The sequence below is a fragment of the Oryzias latipes genome, chromosome 20, assembly GCF_002234675.1.
Source record: "Oryzias latipes chromosome 20, ASM223467v1".
Taxonomy (NCBI): domain Eukaryota; kingdom Metazoa; phylum Chordata; class Actinopteri; order Beloniformes; family Adrianichthyidae; genus Oryzias; species Oryzias latipes.
The window spans coordinates 10,730,591-10,748,032 of record NC_019878.2 but is presented as its reverse complement, the minus strand read 5'-3'; the positions used below and the strand labels follow the sequence as shown (position 1 = coordinate 10,748,032).

The 17,442-nt window shown below is 41.7% G+C and overlaps 1 protein-coding gene across 1 annotated transcript in view; it reads left to right on the top strand.

Annotated features, from left to right (window-relative positions):
- prkdc (protein kinase, DNA-activated, catalytic polypeptide) overlaps positions 1 to 17,442 on the top strand; it is a 49,293-nt gene that overhangs the window by 29,430 nt on the left and 2,421 nt on the right. Inside the window, exons 51-81 of the mRNA XM_011488768.3 lie at positions 2,551 to 2,682; positions 3,289 to 3,400; positions 3,505 to 3,629; positions 3,726 to 3,875; positions 3,971 to 4,144; positions 4,254 to 4,352; positions 5,646 to 5,856; positions 5,940 to 6,117; positions 6,209 to 6,412; positions 7,258 to 7,373; positions 7,464 to 7,595; positions 7,677 to 7,856; positions 9,089 to 9,297; positions 9,772 to 9,910; positions 9,985 to 10,173; positions 10,252 to 10,476; positions 10,560 to 10,668; positions 10,754 to 10,856; positions 10,928 to 11,090; positions 11,172 to 11,346; positions 11,427 to 11,620; positions 12,659 to 12,842; positions 13,245 to 13,405; positions 14,186 to 14,397; positions 14,472 to 14,559; positions 14,630 to 14,773; positions 15,594 to 15,869; positions 15,939 to 16,159; positions 16,269 to 16,361; positions 17,196 to 17,282; positions 17,353 to 17,424. Of these exons, the coding sequence (XP_011487070.1) occupies positions 2,551 to 2,682; positions 3,289 to 3,400; positions 3,505 to 3,629; positions 3,726 to 3,875; positions 3,971 to 4,144; positions 4,254 to 4,352; positions 5,646 to 5,856; positions 5,940 to 6,117; positions 6,209 to 6,412; positions 7,258 to 7,373; positions 7,464 to 7,595; positions 7,677 to 7,856; positions 9,089 to 9,297; positions 9,772 to 9,910; positions 9,985 to 10,173; positions 10,252 to 10,476; positions 10,560 to 10,668; positions 10,754 to 10,856; positions 10,928 to 11,090; positions 11,172 to 11,346; positions 11,427 to 11,620; positions 12,659 to 12,842; positions 13,245 to 13,405; positions 14,186 to 14,397; positions 14,472 to 14,559; positions 14,630 to 14,773; positions 15,594 to 15,869; positions 15,939 to 16,159; positions 16,269 to 16,361; positions 17,196 to 17,282; positions 17,353 to 17,424 (4,857 nt within the window). The remainder of the gene's footprint in view (positions 1 to 2,550; positions 2,683 to 3,288; positions 3,401 to 3,504; positions 3,630 to 3,725; positions 3,876 to 3,970; positions 4,145 to 4,253; positions 4,353 to 5,645; positions 5,857 to 5,939; positions 6,118 to 6,208; positions 6,413 to 7,257; positions 7,374 to 7,463; positions 7,596 to 7,676; positions 7,857 to 9,088; positions 9,298 to 9,771; positions 9,911 to 9,984; positions 10,174 to 10,251; positions 10,477 to 10,559; positions 10,669 to 10,753; positions 10,857 to 10,927; positions 11,091 to 11,171; positions 11,347 to 11,426; positions 11,621 to 12,658; positions 12,843 to 13,244; positions 13,406 to 14,185; positions 14,398 to 14,471; positions 14,560 to 14,629; positions 14,774 to 15,593; positions 15,870 to 15,938; positions 16,160 to 16,268; positions 16,362 to 17,195; positions 17,283 to 17,352; positions 17,425 to 17,442) is intronic.

Genomic DNA, 17,442 nt, shown 5'->3' with positions numbered 1-17,442 from the left:
CCAACAACGTAAAGTCACATCTGTCGCCATTTTTACGGATGTCGCTGTGTTGGAGCCAGAAATTATCAGTAAGTAGTGATTAGTCTGAGTGGACAGACTAGTCGACTCTCACCAATCAGGACTGAGCTTGTTGGAATTCCACACCCCCTACCACTTGAGAGTGGGCTACACAAAATCTGTCAAACATTTCAAAGCATTCGACAAGGAGACCCCATACTTTTACTGAGTTTTCTGATTGGTCAGTTTCTAACTTGAATAACTTTTACTACAGAAAAAATATCTTGAAATGTTAGAACAAGTTTAAAAAAAAAAGGTATCAGAAGAAGAATGGTTATTCTGACAATGTAGTGACTGGGTTTATTTCTCTATAGAAGTCTATGGGATTTTGGCTTCTTAAAGCCAGCAGGCACTTCCTGTTAGAAACACCAAGGGGGAGGGGTCACTCAGTCCCGTTCTCAATGGTCAATAAGCCAGATTTACCTTGTACCAGACTGATGGGGACATTAGGGTAAGAAGAGAGAGATGAAGTCCCTACTGTTCAAGCCTGTGGAGGCAATGTTATGAGCAGTTGGTTCAACAAGTTCAACAACAGGGTGTGCTTAAAGAATGAGGTCAGGGACAACCCGAATAGGGCAAGGCAAGTTTATTTGTATAGCACAATTCGTACACAAAGTAATTCAAGGTGCTTCACAAAACAGAAAAATGCATTAAAATCACAATACATCATAGAAATAATCAACCTAAAATTTACTTAAAAAGAAAAGAAAAAATTTGAAAATTGATTTAAAAATAAAGGAAGGAAAGGAAAGAAAAGTGCAGATAGGATCTTTCAGTCATATACACGGCTAAACAGAAATATTTTAAGTCTAGATTTGAACATGAACACAGAAGACGCCTGTCTTACGACTTCAGGGAGGCTGTTCCAGATTTTAGCTGCAGAATATTGAAACGCTGATTCCCCTTGTTTAGTTCTGACTCTGGGTATCAACAGGAGGCCGGTCCCTGAGGTCCTCAAAGTACGAGATGGTTCATATGGCACTAACATGTCAGAGATGTACTTTGGTGCGTGGCCATGCAGAGACTTGTACACAAGCAAAACTGCTTTGAAGTCTATTCTTTCTGGTACAGGGAGCCAGTGCAGAGACCTGAGCACAGGACTAATGTGATCATACTTCCTGGTTCTGGTCAGGACTCGAGCAGCAGCATTCTGGATGTACTGAAGCTGTTTTACAGCTCGTTTGGAGAGGCCGGTGAGCAGGCCGTTACAGTAGTCTAACCTGCTGGAGACAAATGCATGGATAAGTATCTCCAGGTCTGGCTTTGACATTATGTTTTTGATTTTGGCAATGTTTCTCAGATGGTAAAATGCTGCTGATGTTACTGACTTGATATGGCTGTTAAAGTTCAGGTCAGAGTCCATGATTACCCCTAGATTTCTGACTTGATTTGAGGGTTTAAGAGACAGAGAAGGAAGGTAGCTGCTGACACTTTCTCTTTGTTTCTGTGGGCCAAAAATAATAACTTCGGTTTTGTCTGAGTTTAGCTGGAGAAAGTTGTTCTGCATCCACGCACTGATCTGTTGGAGGCAGTGGCTGAGTGAATCCACCGGCCCATATTCACCTGTTGTCAGTGACACATAGATCTGAGTATCATCTGCATAGATGTTATTACTGCGTATTAACTGCCCTAGTGGCAGCATGTAGAGGTTGAACAGAAGGGGTCCCAGGATCGATCCCTGGGGCACACCACTAGTCAAGGCCATGTAGTCTGAGACACAACTCCCAATTTCAACAAAATATTTCCTGTCTTCTAGATAAGACTTGAGCCAACTTAGGGCAGATCCAGAGATGCCAACCCAGTCTTGGAATCTGTGCAAAAGGATCCCATGATCAACAGTATCAAAGGCAGCACTCAGGTCTAGCAGGATTAAGACAGAGACTTTGCCAACATCAGTGTTCAGGCGGATGTCGTTGGTTACCTTGATAAGATGGAACCGGGATATTCCATCAATGGATTTTTTTCTTCCCTGATGGCACAGGTTCATCCCAAAATGACAATGTTAGGTTTCATCAAGCTCAAATTGTGATTGATCACCAAAGATTCCAAACCTTAACCCCATCGAGAATCTTTGGGATGTGCTGGACAAGTCAGTGCAGCGGTCAGACTCTACCATCACCAGTGGATGGAAACAAGTCTGGGGGCATTTCAGAAGCTTATTGGCCACAATGATTGTGTGACTGTGCTGTAATCAAAGCCAAAGGCGGTCCAAAAAAATATTTGTGTGGGATATTTTTATACAGATGGCTACTTTTTTGATGTACATGTCTTACCTAGTATATTAACATTAACCCATTTTATTTTTAAAAAATGCAACTTTTTTGCCTATTTATGTAACAGAAAATGAAACATCTCTGATTGATAGTGTTCATTTAGAACACTTGTGTCTTTAGGTTATGATTGTTAATAGAAACTAACTTCTCATGCCACTCATTCAAAGTAAGGAACCATAACAAATCAAAGGATTTTTAAAGCTTTCTCTTCTCTCTGTAGTTTGATATACGAGCGATTTTGTGGCACCGACCAGAACAGCAAAGACAACTCTGTGGGGCTCCAGCTGCTGGGAATCATCCTGGCCAACAACCTCCCCGCCTACGAGGCTTCATGTGGAATCGAATACGACAGGTAGAAAATAGTAAAGGGGGGCTTTCTACTGTAGAACCTTTAAGCTACCATCACACCACCCTCAGCAACCACGTTAATGTGCGTTTCCTGCTTCTGCATTAAAAACTGTTGCATTCCTGCTTAGTTACACAAGTTTGTACAACAGTTTGACAGCTCTACGCACTAAAAGAGTGGCCAATGAACCAGCATTAAAGGTTAAATCAGGTCAAACTTTGACCAATCGGGGACTCCGATTTGGTAGTCACATATGGATGGTGCACCTTTTAATTCACAGAAGTGCCAACTTTTTGAAAAGATTGATCATGAAGGAGGAATTAATGGATGGAGTTACACTGTATGACACCAATTCTTTCATATATAGAGGTGTAAAAGGAAAAGCCCAGAGCAAGATTTACAAGATTCCAACTGTAGGTGGTGGACATGCGCAAGGAAACAGTAGTAGAAGAAGAAGCCCCTCCCTGATTGTCCAGTGTGAACACCATGGGCTAAACACGCGTTCAAGAACCTGTGTTTATTGTGCATCAAATGCCTGGTGTGTCCATAGCTTTACTTTATTCTAGAACACGGTTGCCGCTAATAGTTCCTTTGTGCTTCTGTGTGTCTCAGGTACATCCAGTCTCTGACGCAGAACTTGTCCTTCGTGAGATACAAAGACGTTTACTCAGCGGCTGCAGAAATCATTGGCCTCACTCTGAAGAACATGTCTACAATGGGCAATGTACACACTTTTATTTTTTTTTAAGCACTCTTCAAAGGGGTTTTAAACATTTAAGTACATGACCTGAATAAAAAAAATACACTATTTTTGCTTCAATGTTTCAGGAGCAACAAGAGCTTCTCAACCTGGCTGCAAGTAAAATAACTCATCTGAAGAAGAAGGATTTGGATGACAAGTTCATCATCTGCTTGAATAAAGTCTCCAAACACTTTCCCCCGTTCATGGATCGGTGGGTTTACTGGTTAACAATTTGAGCACTGCTTTTATCCCAAATATGACTTGTTTTGTCAGTAGTGAGGTCCACTTTTGTCTGATTGTGTCTCAGGTTCATCAATCACGTGTTCTCCCTGCTGCCGAAGTTGCACGGCCTCCTGAAGACCAGCTGTTTGGAGTGCGTGCTGAGCCGGGCCGACGTCATTCCAGACATCTTTCTGCAGCTGAAAACCAGCGGCTTTATTCAGACGCTGGGCCGCAGGTGAGTCTGACCACACTTCCTGTTTGTGCGTGATTGGTCCAGCTCCCCCTTCTGTTAGCCTAAAAAACATAACCCTCATTTCTTTCTTTTGCCAGAGATGAAGCAACACAGAGAGTCTGTCTGGACATCATCCACAAAGTTACGGCTCGCCTTTCGCCCCCTGAGCTACAGGAGCTTCTGGGCGCCGTGGCGGCTTTCGTTTCTCATCCTTCACCCGTTTGCAGGGAGAGGATGTACGACATCCTCATGTGGATTCTGGACAACTACAGGTCAGTCTTTTACTACTAGTTTACTTGTTATTGTTTTTACCATTTCAGTAGCAGCATACAGTTTCAGACAAGATATATGTTCGCGTGTTGGTGTCACGTCTTTCTGCAGTGATGAAGAGAGCATGCAAGATGACACCTCTGTGGAGGTTTTGAAAGCTGCCAAAGAAACTCTGCTGCAGGGATTGTCAGAAGAAAACCAAGGCCTTCAGTAAGATCCAAACATGTCTAGTTTTCCCACAGGAGGTATTTGTGAAATCAGAATTATTTCTGTATGGTGGCAATTATGACTTTTTTTAACAATTTTTTTAATATCTGATTTATTCAATGCATTGATATTAGCCAAGAAGTTCATGCGTTTTGATGAGAATTCAAAAAATATTTGACAACTGTAAATTATTCAGGCAAAATTTGGGACTTTTTCTTGGATTAAAACAAAACGGAGACAGTTTTCAATTTAAAAAACTTCAAAAATGTTGTGTTTTAGATTACAAAAAGCATGGAGGGAGCGTGCTGATGCTAGGAGTTTCTATTGAATTATTACAAGAAATGTTTACAAGTTACAATTAGGCTTAATTAGTTAAAAATTACTAAATTGGGCTCTGATGGAAACAGAAGCCGCAAATCTGCAAATAAACTGGAACAGTAACACAATGAAGGACAACAAAAGGCAGTCAAATTATTATTAATAATTGTTATATTAAAAGCTCTACATTTCCACTCAAGTCAAAGCTGCTTTTTGATCATAGTTTTTTTTTTATTATTTCGTTTTTAGCTGACTTAAGAGAAAACAGGATAAAATGAGCTGATGCTACAAAAAAAGAGGGTAAAAGAAAAAAAATGATACAATTTGTACTCTGATCAACTACAAATCATGACAACCAAAGAAAAATAACTTTTTGTTTGATTTTCGTTCAGGAAACCTACATTACAGCTCCCGTTTAGTCACTCTAGAGTTTTTCTTCAACATTTCCTCTTTGCATGAGATAAATGAAGCTTTCATGCGTAAATGTATCCAATCAAAATCAGCTTTTACTTATATTCATATTGGGGGTTTTAGTTGCTAATATTTAAGTTGGACACACATTAATCTGGTATACAGTGGCCCCTTTATGGTGGGAATAAATGAAATCCACCAAGTAGTCATTTTTTATTTAACAACAATTATAGATGTTTTATAGTTTTAACCCCACTTACTTTAACACTTTCCTTAGACAGACATGAACATTTTCTCTAGTTTAAACTCTCAAAGTTCAGAATATCGTTAAAAAAAGGCCCATATATTTTTATTGTGATCAAAGATTGATGTAAATTTTGCAAGGTTGATTCACAATGATCCACAGCCAATCAGGAAGCAGGACCAATCTGCTGTGAAAAAACAAAAAAAAACTTTAAAAACCCACTAAATATTTTATAAGAATCTCCAAACTCTTCCAGTTTGATCTAAGCAGATTGTATTCAGGATGTTTTTTCTTTTGGTTACAAAGTCTGTTCATGTTTTCAGGCTTTATGTCCGTAACTTCTGGAGTCAGGAGAAGCGCCTTCCCACTGCGACCATTGAGCGAATGCTGATGGTGCTTCGATCTCTGTACTCCCGACAAATAGAAAGGTGCTTTCTGAGTCTGGCCACAAACCTGCTTCTGGAGATGACCAGCCAGAGTCCCGACTTCAAACGAAACATGTTTGAGTACCCTCTGTCGGAGTGCACTTTCCAGGTTGATTGCCTTTATTTAAAGCATAACGAAGAACAAAGAAGTCATACACCTAACTGATTTTCTTTTTCTTGTCTTTTTGGCAGGACTACGTGATTGATTCCAACTGGCGCTTCAGAAACACAGTCATGACACCCATGTTTGTTGAAACCCAAAGCACTCAGGGCCCAGAGGGCGTGGTTTCAGCCTCCATGTCTGAAGCCATGAGGGGGAAGCTCAGGGCCACTCAGACCTCCCTGGAGTTTTCTCAAACCCAAGCACCAGGTGTGAAAACAACAAAAAATCTCTAGAAAAATACATTTTTCTTTCTTTAAAGTTTAATATTTCTGGGTTTGCAAATGTCTTTTAAAACCAGGTCGACGTACTGCATATAACTGGATGACGGGCAGCAGCGTGGACACGCTAGCCGATTATTCCCTTAGCTCTGAGTCTCTGTCTTCGTTGCTGGTATTTGAGAAGAAAGCAGAGAGGCGAACAGTGACCAGGAAGCCAGTGGGAGAAGGTTTCGGTCTGAGGCGCCTGACTGCATCAACAGATGAAGTGGACAGCCGCACAAAAGGTCAGTCTAACGCCAAATTATCCACCTAAAGAAAAAAACACACGACCTTGTTTTAATTGGAAAGAGGTAACTTAGTGTTTAAAGCATGGAAAAGGACGGCCTGGAGACCATATTAAACTGTTTTATCTGGCCCGCCAAACTGGAATCAATTGTATTGATAATCCTTATTCATGTTTTTTTCCCCATCTATGTTTCCCCATAGATGAAGCAGTACAGATATATGAACATTTGTTTAGGTGCTGAAAGTTATTGTGCAGTCATGTGGTGTTAGAAAATGTTGTTTGTCTGACATTTGTGTGTGTTTACCGAGCCGAACAATCATTTTTCCGATCATTCCAACACCACATGAACGCTGCATATCTCTAAGTTTGTTTTATTCCCAGGGGAACATCAACCCATTGGTGCAATTGGCACTAAAATGAGAACAAAAGCCAGTTTTGAAATAAAATCTCCAATATGTTCTGTTTTGAGAGAGAGACAGAGGTTATTTTTTTAGAGTTTTAAAATACCTTTAATGACCAGTCATAATTACACAAAGAAAATATTCACATCACAAAGTAAAGAAAACACAAAATCAATAAAACAAACTCAAAAAATTCAGCACTAGAGTCATCCTTTACAGAACAGAGAGAGAGAGAGAGATTCAATCAAAATGAAAGTATATTACTGTCCACATTCTATTTTATTTCTTTCTCTTTTGAAGTGGATTACCAAAACACCCCACACATACTGCCTTATTTTAGAACCCTTTGTGGTCCACAAGTAAAAACGTTTCCTCATCCATGATTTAAGGTGTTCAAATGATGTCTTTGCTGAAATAAGGTTTATTTTTTATTTATTGTTAGCTGAAAATGAGCAGCGCAGTAACATCCTAAGACTGAGGCGCCGTTTTCTCAAGGACCAGGACAAAGTCAGCTTGAGTTTCGCACAAAAAGAGATTCAACAGCAGCGTCAGAAGAAGGTAATTAACTGGCGAAAATAAATCATTCTCTGCTCCATTTATTTTGAACTCGATTCATCTATGATCCTTTAAAATGGGTTCACCCAACAGGAGGATAAAGCTGATCAGAGGCTGCGAAAAGAAGCTCAGGTGACTTTGTATCGTAACTACAGAGTAGGTGACTTCCCAGACATCCAGATCCCGTACAGCAGCCTCATCACTCCACTTCAAGCTCTTGCACAGGTGATTCTTTTTGTTTGAATGCCTACACAAATGCAGACTCAAAATCCAAATGTTCAAATCCATCTCTTTTATCTCATATAGAGAGACCCAATTTTAGCCAAAAATCTCTTCAGCTCCCTGTTTGCTGGCATCCTCAAAGAAATGGAAAAACAGCGCGATCCTGACGAGAGGAGGAGGATCAAAGAGGAGCTGCTAAGCAACATGAACTCCTTCCTGAGCGAGAGTACTCTCTGCTTCCCTCCGTTCATAGCATGTGTGCAGGTGAGAGGCTCCTTGAAAGTCTCCTCCCAAGGTTTAAGGAGTTTTGAGTCAATAATCATAGCGGTCATGACCTGGCTCAAGGGATGGCAAAAGAACTGAATATCAAACAGTGTAGTAAATGCTAAGTACACAGCGAGCGTTTAGTGCATTCCTGAAGTTCTGTGTGTTCACTCTTAATTGTTCGTACCTGGTACTAGCACGTGTCAGTTGGAATCTTGCTCCAGGCTTTTTCTATCGCAGCTCTATTCCGATATATGAAAGACTTGATGTCATAGAATTCCATGGTGACGGGCACAACCGCAATTATCCATATCTCCTACATGATCAATTTTAAAACGGTTGGAACTTGAATCAAGAGGGACGCCATCCATACGTCATTATCAAATCCAAGGCCCTGATTGGTCAAATTTCAATCTGGTTTAACTTGCAACGTGCAATTAATACGTAAATGGCGTATACTTGTAAAGAGCTTTTCTACCTTCCTCGAAGGCCCAAAGCGCTTTACAGTCTCTGGTGGCGGCTCTGCTGCCGAAGACTGGTGCCAGCCTTCCACCACAGGCAAAGTGGGGTTCAGTGTCTTGCCTAAAGACACTTCGACACATGGGCGTGCAAGGTGGGAATCGAACCTGCAATCTTTCAATCAGAAGTCGACCGCCCTACCACTGCACCACGGCTGCACTAGTACATAGAGCCTGAAAACAGTCGTAGAAACGTGCGTAGCAATGCGTGAACACAAGAGTTTTGAGCTCACAAGCCCAAAACGTGCATTTAAATAAAGTTTTCATTGAAGTCTGCCACTTGAACACGCAAAGCTTAAAAAAAACAATTGTATGATGGAAAAACTGTGTAATCATAAGCAGCAAGGAAGATGCAGATAATAAGAAGGCTTTCACCTCCACCCTAATGGAGAATCACCTCCAAAAACCAACAAAAAAAGAAATGTTTCTTTACTAAAGGATGAGGAAACTGAACCCTGAAGATCTAATAATGTTAGCAGTTTAATGTCAGACTCTGATGAAAATATTGTTTTTAACATGTTCTTGTGGCCTTTTTCTTATGATGGAGAACGTAGATAAAGAAAATTACGCTTAAAATTGCATATCTGAGTATTTCTTTATTCAAATCCTAAATCAGTAGTAGATAAAAAAAATTGTTTGGGGTTGTGAGGGTCTTAAATAGCCGGAGAGCATGTGAACAGAGTTTACAGCCGATTTTCTTCTTATTTTTATTAGGAAATGTGTTATCAGCACAAAGAGCTGCAGCACATCAACCCGTCAGCCATCAGCACCACGTGCCTCATGAGTCTCCAGCAGCCATCAGGCATCCTGCTACTGGAGGAGGGCTTGCTGCACGCCGATGGGCCGGACGAGCGTCCCGCCAAACGCTCACGAGGCCGCAGAGAAATCCCTCCAGACACCAACAAATGGATCCAACTTGCAAGGTGGAAACTCAAAACATTAGGGTGTTCAGACTTCCCTTCAGGTCTGTGGTTGTTCTTCTCTAAATAACCAGGATTTCCTGCTCCTAGCATCACGTTAGCATGTTAAATAAAGTACATACACTTTTTAAAAAAAAGAACGTTTACTGGGGCTGCTTCTGCTGCCGGAGCAAAATGGAGCCAGGCTCCACTGTGACCACGACGGAGCTCCCTTCTGCACATGTGAATGTTTGGCATTCAGCCATGGATTGGGGATGCGAGCAGCACTAACCGCCTTCAAGCTGAGTTTTTTCATGACAGAATTTGGACTGCAGTCTTAAATTTGATCACTTTTAGCCTTTTGGGTTGAACACCACTGATCTGATCTTTTAAAAGCATGAAAATGCAGCTCATTTTAAGCACAGCGCTACCACTGAAACCTTTTATTGGACAGCTCTTTTTTGTTGCATCGTTAATGGTAGGTTGGGGTTGTTACAGGCTGTACCGCTCTCTGGAGGATTATGACGTTGTTCGCGGCATCTTCGGTGGAAAGGTTGGGACCAAATCAATTACCTGCTCTGCACTCCAAGCCGAGGCTAACACGGACTTTGCAGAAGCTGTGAAGCTTTATAACGAGGTGGGCGGCTCTAGTGGGGCGGGCACCAAGTCTCATTTAGACTGCAATTCTAATCTGTGCTTCCTCTCCGACAGGCTTTAAACACAGAAGACTGGCCGGACGGGGAACCCACCGACTCCGAAAAGGACTTCTGGGAAATAGCTGCCATGGAGGCCTACAATCAGCTGACTGAGTGGAAGTCACTGCAGTACTGCTCCACTGTTTCCATAGATGAAAACACTCCGCCCAACCTGGAGAGGATGTGGTCAGAGCCTCTCTATCAGGTACCAGCATTTGAAAGATTGCATTGTCCTGCACACCTGCTGTATTTATTATTATTATTTAAACTATGTTTTGGTTAGGACATGTATCTGCAGCACATGATTCGAAGCATGCTGAAGCAGCTGCAGCTGGGTGAGAGGAACCAAACCCTTCTCACCTTCATCGACCAAGCCATGAGGGTGGAGGAGCGCAAGAAGCTGCTGGAGAGCCGCTACAGCCAGGAGCTCAGCCTGCTCTACATCCTGCAGGAGGACTACGACCGCTCCAAATACTACACCAACTTCAGCATGCAGCTGTTTATGGAGGCACGATCCGCTCTTTCCCCCCCATGACCAGTTCTCTCTTAAATCAACACATTTTTACTCATTGAAATATTTCTTCCCTGCAGAGTTACTCCAGTGTGGACACACTGCTGACGCAGAGTCGGCTCACCGTCCTGCAGTCGGTGCAGGCTCTGACTGAGATCCAGGACTTTCTGATGTTTGTGAAAGGAGAAGGTGTCTTCATCTTGCATCTCAGACAAAAGATATAGCAAATCAGAGATCAGTACTTTTACCAAAAAATACATTTTCACTGTTTTAGTGTCTGTGGGCTCCATTAAGCGGCTCGTCAGATCATGGACCGACCGCTACCCTGACGCAAAAGTGGACCCAGTGAATGTGTGGGATGACATCATCACATCTCGGTAAGTAAAAAAACAAATGCTTTACGAGTCTTAAGAACCCTCACGCCTTCAGTTTCAGTCTTTTGGTTCAGGTGTTTCTTCTTAGACAAAATCATGGAGAAGCTGAGAGGCCACACCTCCAGTGACAGCATGGAGGTGGGCGACTCGCAAGAACCGGCGAGCGACATCGAGGCCGTGGTCAGCGAGTGCAAGTTCAGCATGAAGCTACACATGGCGGATAGCGCATGGAAGCAGGTGAACACCTGAGGGGTTCTGGGTAGACCTTCTGTTCTGGTGGACCTTCTCAGCTTCATTGTGTGCTGCAAACCTTTCTAGAAAAACTTCCCAGTTGCCACGAAGCTTCTGAAGGAGCTTCACAAAGAAGCCAAAGCGAACAGGAGCTGGCTGCTGCAGTGGGTCCACTGTTTCAGCAGCTTCAGCCACAAACGCAGCCAGACTCAGGGTCCCGTGGAGCAGATCAGTACCATGCTGAAGACCATCCCGCTCCTCGGTAAGAAGGAAGGCTTTATAAAAGGCTCCCACTGAGGGAAATGAGCTGAAAGGTGTCCTATCACTTCTCTCTCTCACCAGAGGACATTGAGTCTGACTGTCAGAGTGCAGCAGCTAAAGTGTTAAGATACCAGAAGATACTCCAGGGAACGTCTTTCCACATCTTGGCTGCAGCTGTAGGCAGAAGTCCGTCAGTCCTTGACGCTCTGGAAGCTGAAAAATCAGAGAAAGTTGTTTGGCTTTCAGGAAGTACTTCCTCGCCGGTGCGTCCAAAGGTACACCAGTTTTGTGTTTGGTAAAGCTTCACAGAATTTCCCAATAGTTTAGTTATAGGACAAAGATGAGAAATGGTAATGTGTTTATAATCATTTATAAGAACATATCAGACATTAAAAAAGCAGTTTCTTAGCATTTATAAGACATGAATTAGCATAAGTAATGTATTTGTAATCCTTTATAGGGCATTTAGAACACATTTATTAGCATTTATAGATGTCTTACAAATGCATTATATGTTTTAATCAATTGCATATAAGCGATTAATTATAATAACTGCATCTTTCTTAATAGTTTGATTGTTTTGCAGCCCCTTATCTAGAGCGTGACCAATGTATTTATCTTTACAAGGCCTATTTATTTACCCCTTTATAACTGTCTTAATACCATCTTTAAGGTATTAGTGATATACCTGCAAATGCTGAAAAATGTCTCATATACTTTTATAAGCAGCAAATTAACACTTATAAGACAACTATAAATGCTATTTATTATAAATGTTGTATAGAGACTCATAAACACATAACTACTCCTTGTTCATGTCTATTTTAGTCTTTTAAGGGATCCTATTATTTAGTGTTTTACAGTTTTTTCACTTTTAATAAACATTGAGCTAAGAATTGTATTTGTATCTTTTATTGCAGAATTTAAAATTTAAATAATAATAAACATGAACAATATGTGGTGATTTCTTTTCTTTTTTTCAGAGAAGATGGACAAAAGATTTGGTCACATGACCCATCAGTATTTTAAAGAGGATTTAAGGCGTTTTTTACATTTCTGCTTGGGGTTAAAATTAAAATAAGTGTTGGATTAAAATTGTCTCCCGAAACAAATTTTAACAAACATTTTCAATGTGAATCAACCCATAAGTGTGTATATTTTTGTTTAAAATGTTGATAATTTTTACACAAATGCAAGCAGACTGATTTGCAGCCTCCTGTGGATACTTGATGTTCCACATTTATTCCTTCATTCCTAGAGCCGAGGTGTTTTAGATTGACTCGAACGTCTGCATGTGTGGCATTTCCCTGCAGGAGGTGGAGGTGGCTTTGCAGCTGAAAGCCCTGCAGCTGCTGCGGGAAGCATCCAGAAAGGCCGACGAGGAGCAGCAGTCTTACTCGCAGGACTTTGTGGACAGCAGCAGCGTCACAGACACGTACATGACCTTGGCTAACTTCTGCGACAAACTGCTGAGGGAAGAAGAGCAGAGCGGCAACGGTGAAGAACACAATTCATTTAGTACATTTATCAAAGAACTTTGCAGGCATCGAGCCATTTATGAAGCAAAAATACATTTTCTGACATTGCTTTTGGATCCTGAGATCTTCAGAACCGCTGGAGTCAACCCAGCCACTGTTGGATGAAGATGGGATGGATCCTAAGAAGTTTAAATCATTTCTAGCAGGCATTTGCTGCAGTTAGTGCTATGAAGATGTCAGTGTCTATCTATTTGCTGTATGTGTGACCATATAAGTATTATTAAATTAAATTTTATTTATAAAGCAAATAGGTATTATTGGGCTTTGGTGTGTAGGGGGAGGGAATGTGTAACAATTAAATGGGTCAAAGGAGACCCTTTGGAGGAAGGGTCCTGACTCTGTTTGTCTGCTTGTCTTGCAGTAAGCGAGTTCCCAGCCCTTCTGGATCTGCCGGTCCATGTCGTGGAGAGCACGCTGAAAGCCCTGAGGCTGAGCTCTGAGGAGGCTCGCCTCCGGTTCCCACGCCTGCTGCAGATCATCGAGCTGTATCGCTCCGAGACGCTGGACCTCATGACCAAAGAGGTCGGCACCGATGATTTGGTTTGATTGTTTTGAACTTTAACTGTCATTTTACTTGAAATACATACTTTCAATCTACTTTACCATTTATAGCTGCATCAAAATGTAACAGTTAGTCAGACTTATAATGTTGTTTTTTAGAGCAGTGGTCCCAACCCCCCCCCAAGCGGTGGACCGCTACCCGTCCGTGAGACAGTTGGTATCGGGCCGCAGAGGGAAAAAAAATAAAAACACAACTTACATTTTTCCGTTTCATTTCTAATCTGATTCTGAAGAAAGTTTTATTTTGAAAAAACTACTGGATTCTCTCCACCAGATCCGACTCGTTCTTGACTCGTGTCGAGTCGGTCGTGTCCAAAATCCATCTGCTTCTTAATTAAAGCGGCTGCAGCGACCACTGGATTGGAAAACCCCCAAAGGAAACAAAAAACAACATATTTGGAAATGTACTTTTAGCAGAAAAAAAGCCCGCGAGGAAACAGAAGAAGAGCCTTCGACTTCAAAATAAAAGCAAGCTGCATTTAACAGACCAGAAGTTTATTCTCCAAATATGGATTTATTGCTACAGTTGTTCCCACAGACCTTAGTGATAATGCATAATTTCAGCAATGTCACAAGGATGCTGCTAATGAGGTCAACCTCCTCATTCCAATGAAAATAACTGCTGTATGAGTCCTAAATGTTTGGGGGTTATTCATTTATTTCTTTTTCTTTTTGGCATGCAACGTTACTCCAGGATGGACCCGATCCAGCATTCTGTTACGTCTGAGCTTTCCTTTGCAGATGGCGTCCGTTCCGTGCTGGATGCTGATCTGCTGGATCAGTCAGATGGTCGCTCTCCTGGACAAGTTGGAGTCTGTGGCTGTGCAGCACTGCATCAAGCAGTTGGCAGAGAGCTACCCCCAGGCTTTAGTCTACGCCCTCATGATCAGCAGTGAGAGTTTCCACTTCGAGGAGTCCGCTGCAGGTCACCAGCAGCAGGAATTTGTCAACCGGTAGCTCATCCCAGGTTTTATCAGAACCACTCATCATCAAGCCAGCATTCATTCTTCTGCTTTTGCCTCCAAAGGCTCAGGGACACTCTGGATAAAGGAGGAGCGGCGAAGAACTTGGTGGACGCTCTGCAACAGCTGACAAACCCTGACATGATTTTTAGGGTAAGTGATAGAGTTTGTCCATCTGCAGTCTTTCTTTGGAGCTTTCAGCGCTGATGTTTAACTCATGCAGGACTGGTGGGAAGGTGTGAGAAATGAACTGGAGAAGCCAACCTTCACCAAGAAGAAGATGAGAAGCATGTATGAGGAGATGCACTCTGCGCTGTGCAGCCATAACACTAAGGGCCACGGAGGGTTTCGCAAGAAGTTCATCCAGGTCTGTTTGGGCTTTGCTTTTTGCTTTTTCTGCACATACATTTGGAATTTTTAGGTGTGTCGACTCTTTAATAAGTTTAGCCATAATATAAAATAATGTATATTCTTTCATCTGTTTGTGGAACCCCATTGCAGATCAAATGGGAAAACCCCTTTTTTCATGACGAACAGTTCAAAGTAGTTTTTAGAAGATTCTGCAAAAGTACATTTTTGTGTTTCCTAATTTCCTTCCTTTTGGGTTCTATCAATTCGTTCAGTTTGAACCAGGAAGTCATTTATTACACTTTCACAATAATCCCTTAAAAAAGTGTGGGCAACAGGGGAATGCCAGTTTTGGAAGCTCGCCACGTTAACGCCGTTCAAAATCTACACCTTCCACGATTTTTTCCCCAAGTAGCTTCCCAATGATGCTCGAGGAGTTAAGAGGTGATAGATCGAAACCCCTATAGGAGTTCAAATGTGTAGGTGGGCCTGTTTGTGGAAACCTCAAGGTCAAAGGTCAAGGAAACTTTGGCTGTGGCCTCAGACTTAAGCTGACGGCGAGTATGAATAAAAGGCTTCTATTACCATATTGTAAGAAAATGTAATGTTAGTTTCGATAGTGGGTTTGGAAATTATTTTGGAGCCCATAAAAAATCTTTTTGATGATGTCGCCTATTGTGATGTCATCATTTATTCGGAGGGGGGGGGGGGGTGTTAAATAATGATTTTTTTTTCTCCAGGGACTACGTAAAAGTGCATAGCGGAGGCAACAATTTTGCTGAAAAAAATTGCATAAATCTGGTCCTTGCAGGATGTTATAATTATAATTCTATTTTCAGAAATTCTCCAAAAAAGTGGAGGAGCTGTTTGGACCTGGTGGCAGCAAGCTGTTCGAGAAGAGGGGAGACCCAGGCTTTATGAAACAGGTGGAGAATCTGGTGGCAGACATGCGTGGATTTCCGAAGGCCCCGGGGAACCTGAAGGAGTACTCCCCCTGGCTGAGTGGGTTCAAAGCTGACTCCTTCAGCAATGAGCTGGAGGTCCCGGGTCAGTACGACGGCAGATCCAAACCTCTACCCGAGTATCACGCCAAGATCACGGGCTTCGATGAAAGGGTACGTTTGTAACCGTTCGTACAAGAAGACGCGGTCCGGACGCTTAAGTGACCAAACCGTGTCGTCTAGGTGATGGTGATGTCGTCCATGCGCCATCCCAAACGCCTGATCATCCGTGGGGATGACGAGCGAGACCACCCCTTTCTGGTGAAAGGGGGGGAGGACCTGCGGCAGGACCAGCGCATCGAGCAGCTTTTCTCCATCATGAACATTGTGCTGAGCAACGACACGGCGTGCGTGCAGCGAGGCTTGCAGCTGCACACCTATCAGGTCATTCCTTTAACCACCAGGTACACCGGTCTGTTTAGCAACCAAATAAAAGATAATTAACCTGTTTTTTATTCATTTGCTTTTACAAACAAACAGGCGTAGACTCCTTTATGTACATTTTTTTTCCAGGGTTGGTCTTATTGAATGGATGGAAAACACTTGTACTCTGAAGGACTTTGTATACAAGACAATGACAGAGGAAGAGAACAAGACGAGGAACAAGTAAGTAGAGGACAGATTTCTATATTTGCATCCATTTTTCTTTAAAGCAAAATTCAAAAAGTTCGTTTATCTTTTAGAATCTTTTAGATACTACAATTTTGTTTCACAGAATTGTGAAGCTTTTAACCCGAGAACACTTTTTTTTTTCTACAAAACACTACACCATCACTTTTGCCGGGTAGTTTTTACCCAACAAAAAGTACTTATCATAAAAAATAGATTTATTTTCAACTATGGTAGGTGTAACAAAATGATAAAGAAAAACAAAGGAAGTTCCTAAAAAACAAAATCCTCAAAAATGACAGAAAAATTAGGAATTTGAGAACAAAAAATTCCTAACCTAAAAAATAATAAAATGATGCCAGAACCTTGGTCTGTGTTCCACCCATTCCTGGGACATGTGGGACTTCCCTGGTGATCGCACAGAGACTCCTTCACAAATTGAAGTTCATGCAAATCATTTTTTTGGGGGGTAAAATCACCCAGCGAAAGTGCTCTTGGGTTAATATTAAATTCCAAAAAACGTTATTGATCCTTAAAGACCCACTCTGATGGTGTTTTTACGTGTTCTTGTAATTTTCTGACGGAGGACATATATAAAGAAACTTAAAATAGCATTTCTGAGTATTTCTTGATTAAAACCTGTGAATCAGACTAAAATAAATACTGTTTGAGAAAGATCTTATATACTACTAGGAATGCATTTACTAAAGATGAAAAGGTGATTAAAATGGGACTTTAATGGGAAGATTAAAGTTCCATCGATGTTTTTTTTAATGTTTTAAGGCAATACATATATATATGTTTTGTTTGTTCTTTCTTTTCCTCTTTCAGACCTGTTGAAATCTACACATCTTGGCTCTCTACCTTTAAATCAGGACCAGATGGACATCCTAATAAACTCTATTCACTTGCATACAAGTAAGTTTGTGCGACGTGTTGTGTTTTTGATTTTTATTTTGGACTCTAAGAGGTTTTAACGTTTAAACAGGAGAGCCAAGCGTGCCGACGCCGTGAACAACTTCCTGAAGGTGCTGCAGCACGTGCCGGCGGACCTGCTGAAGTAAGTCCTGTCTGCAGA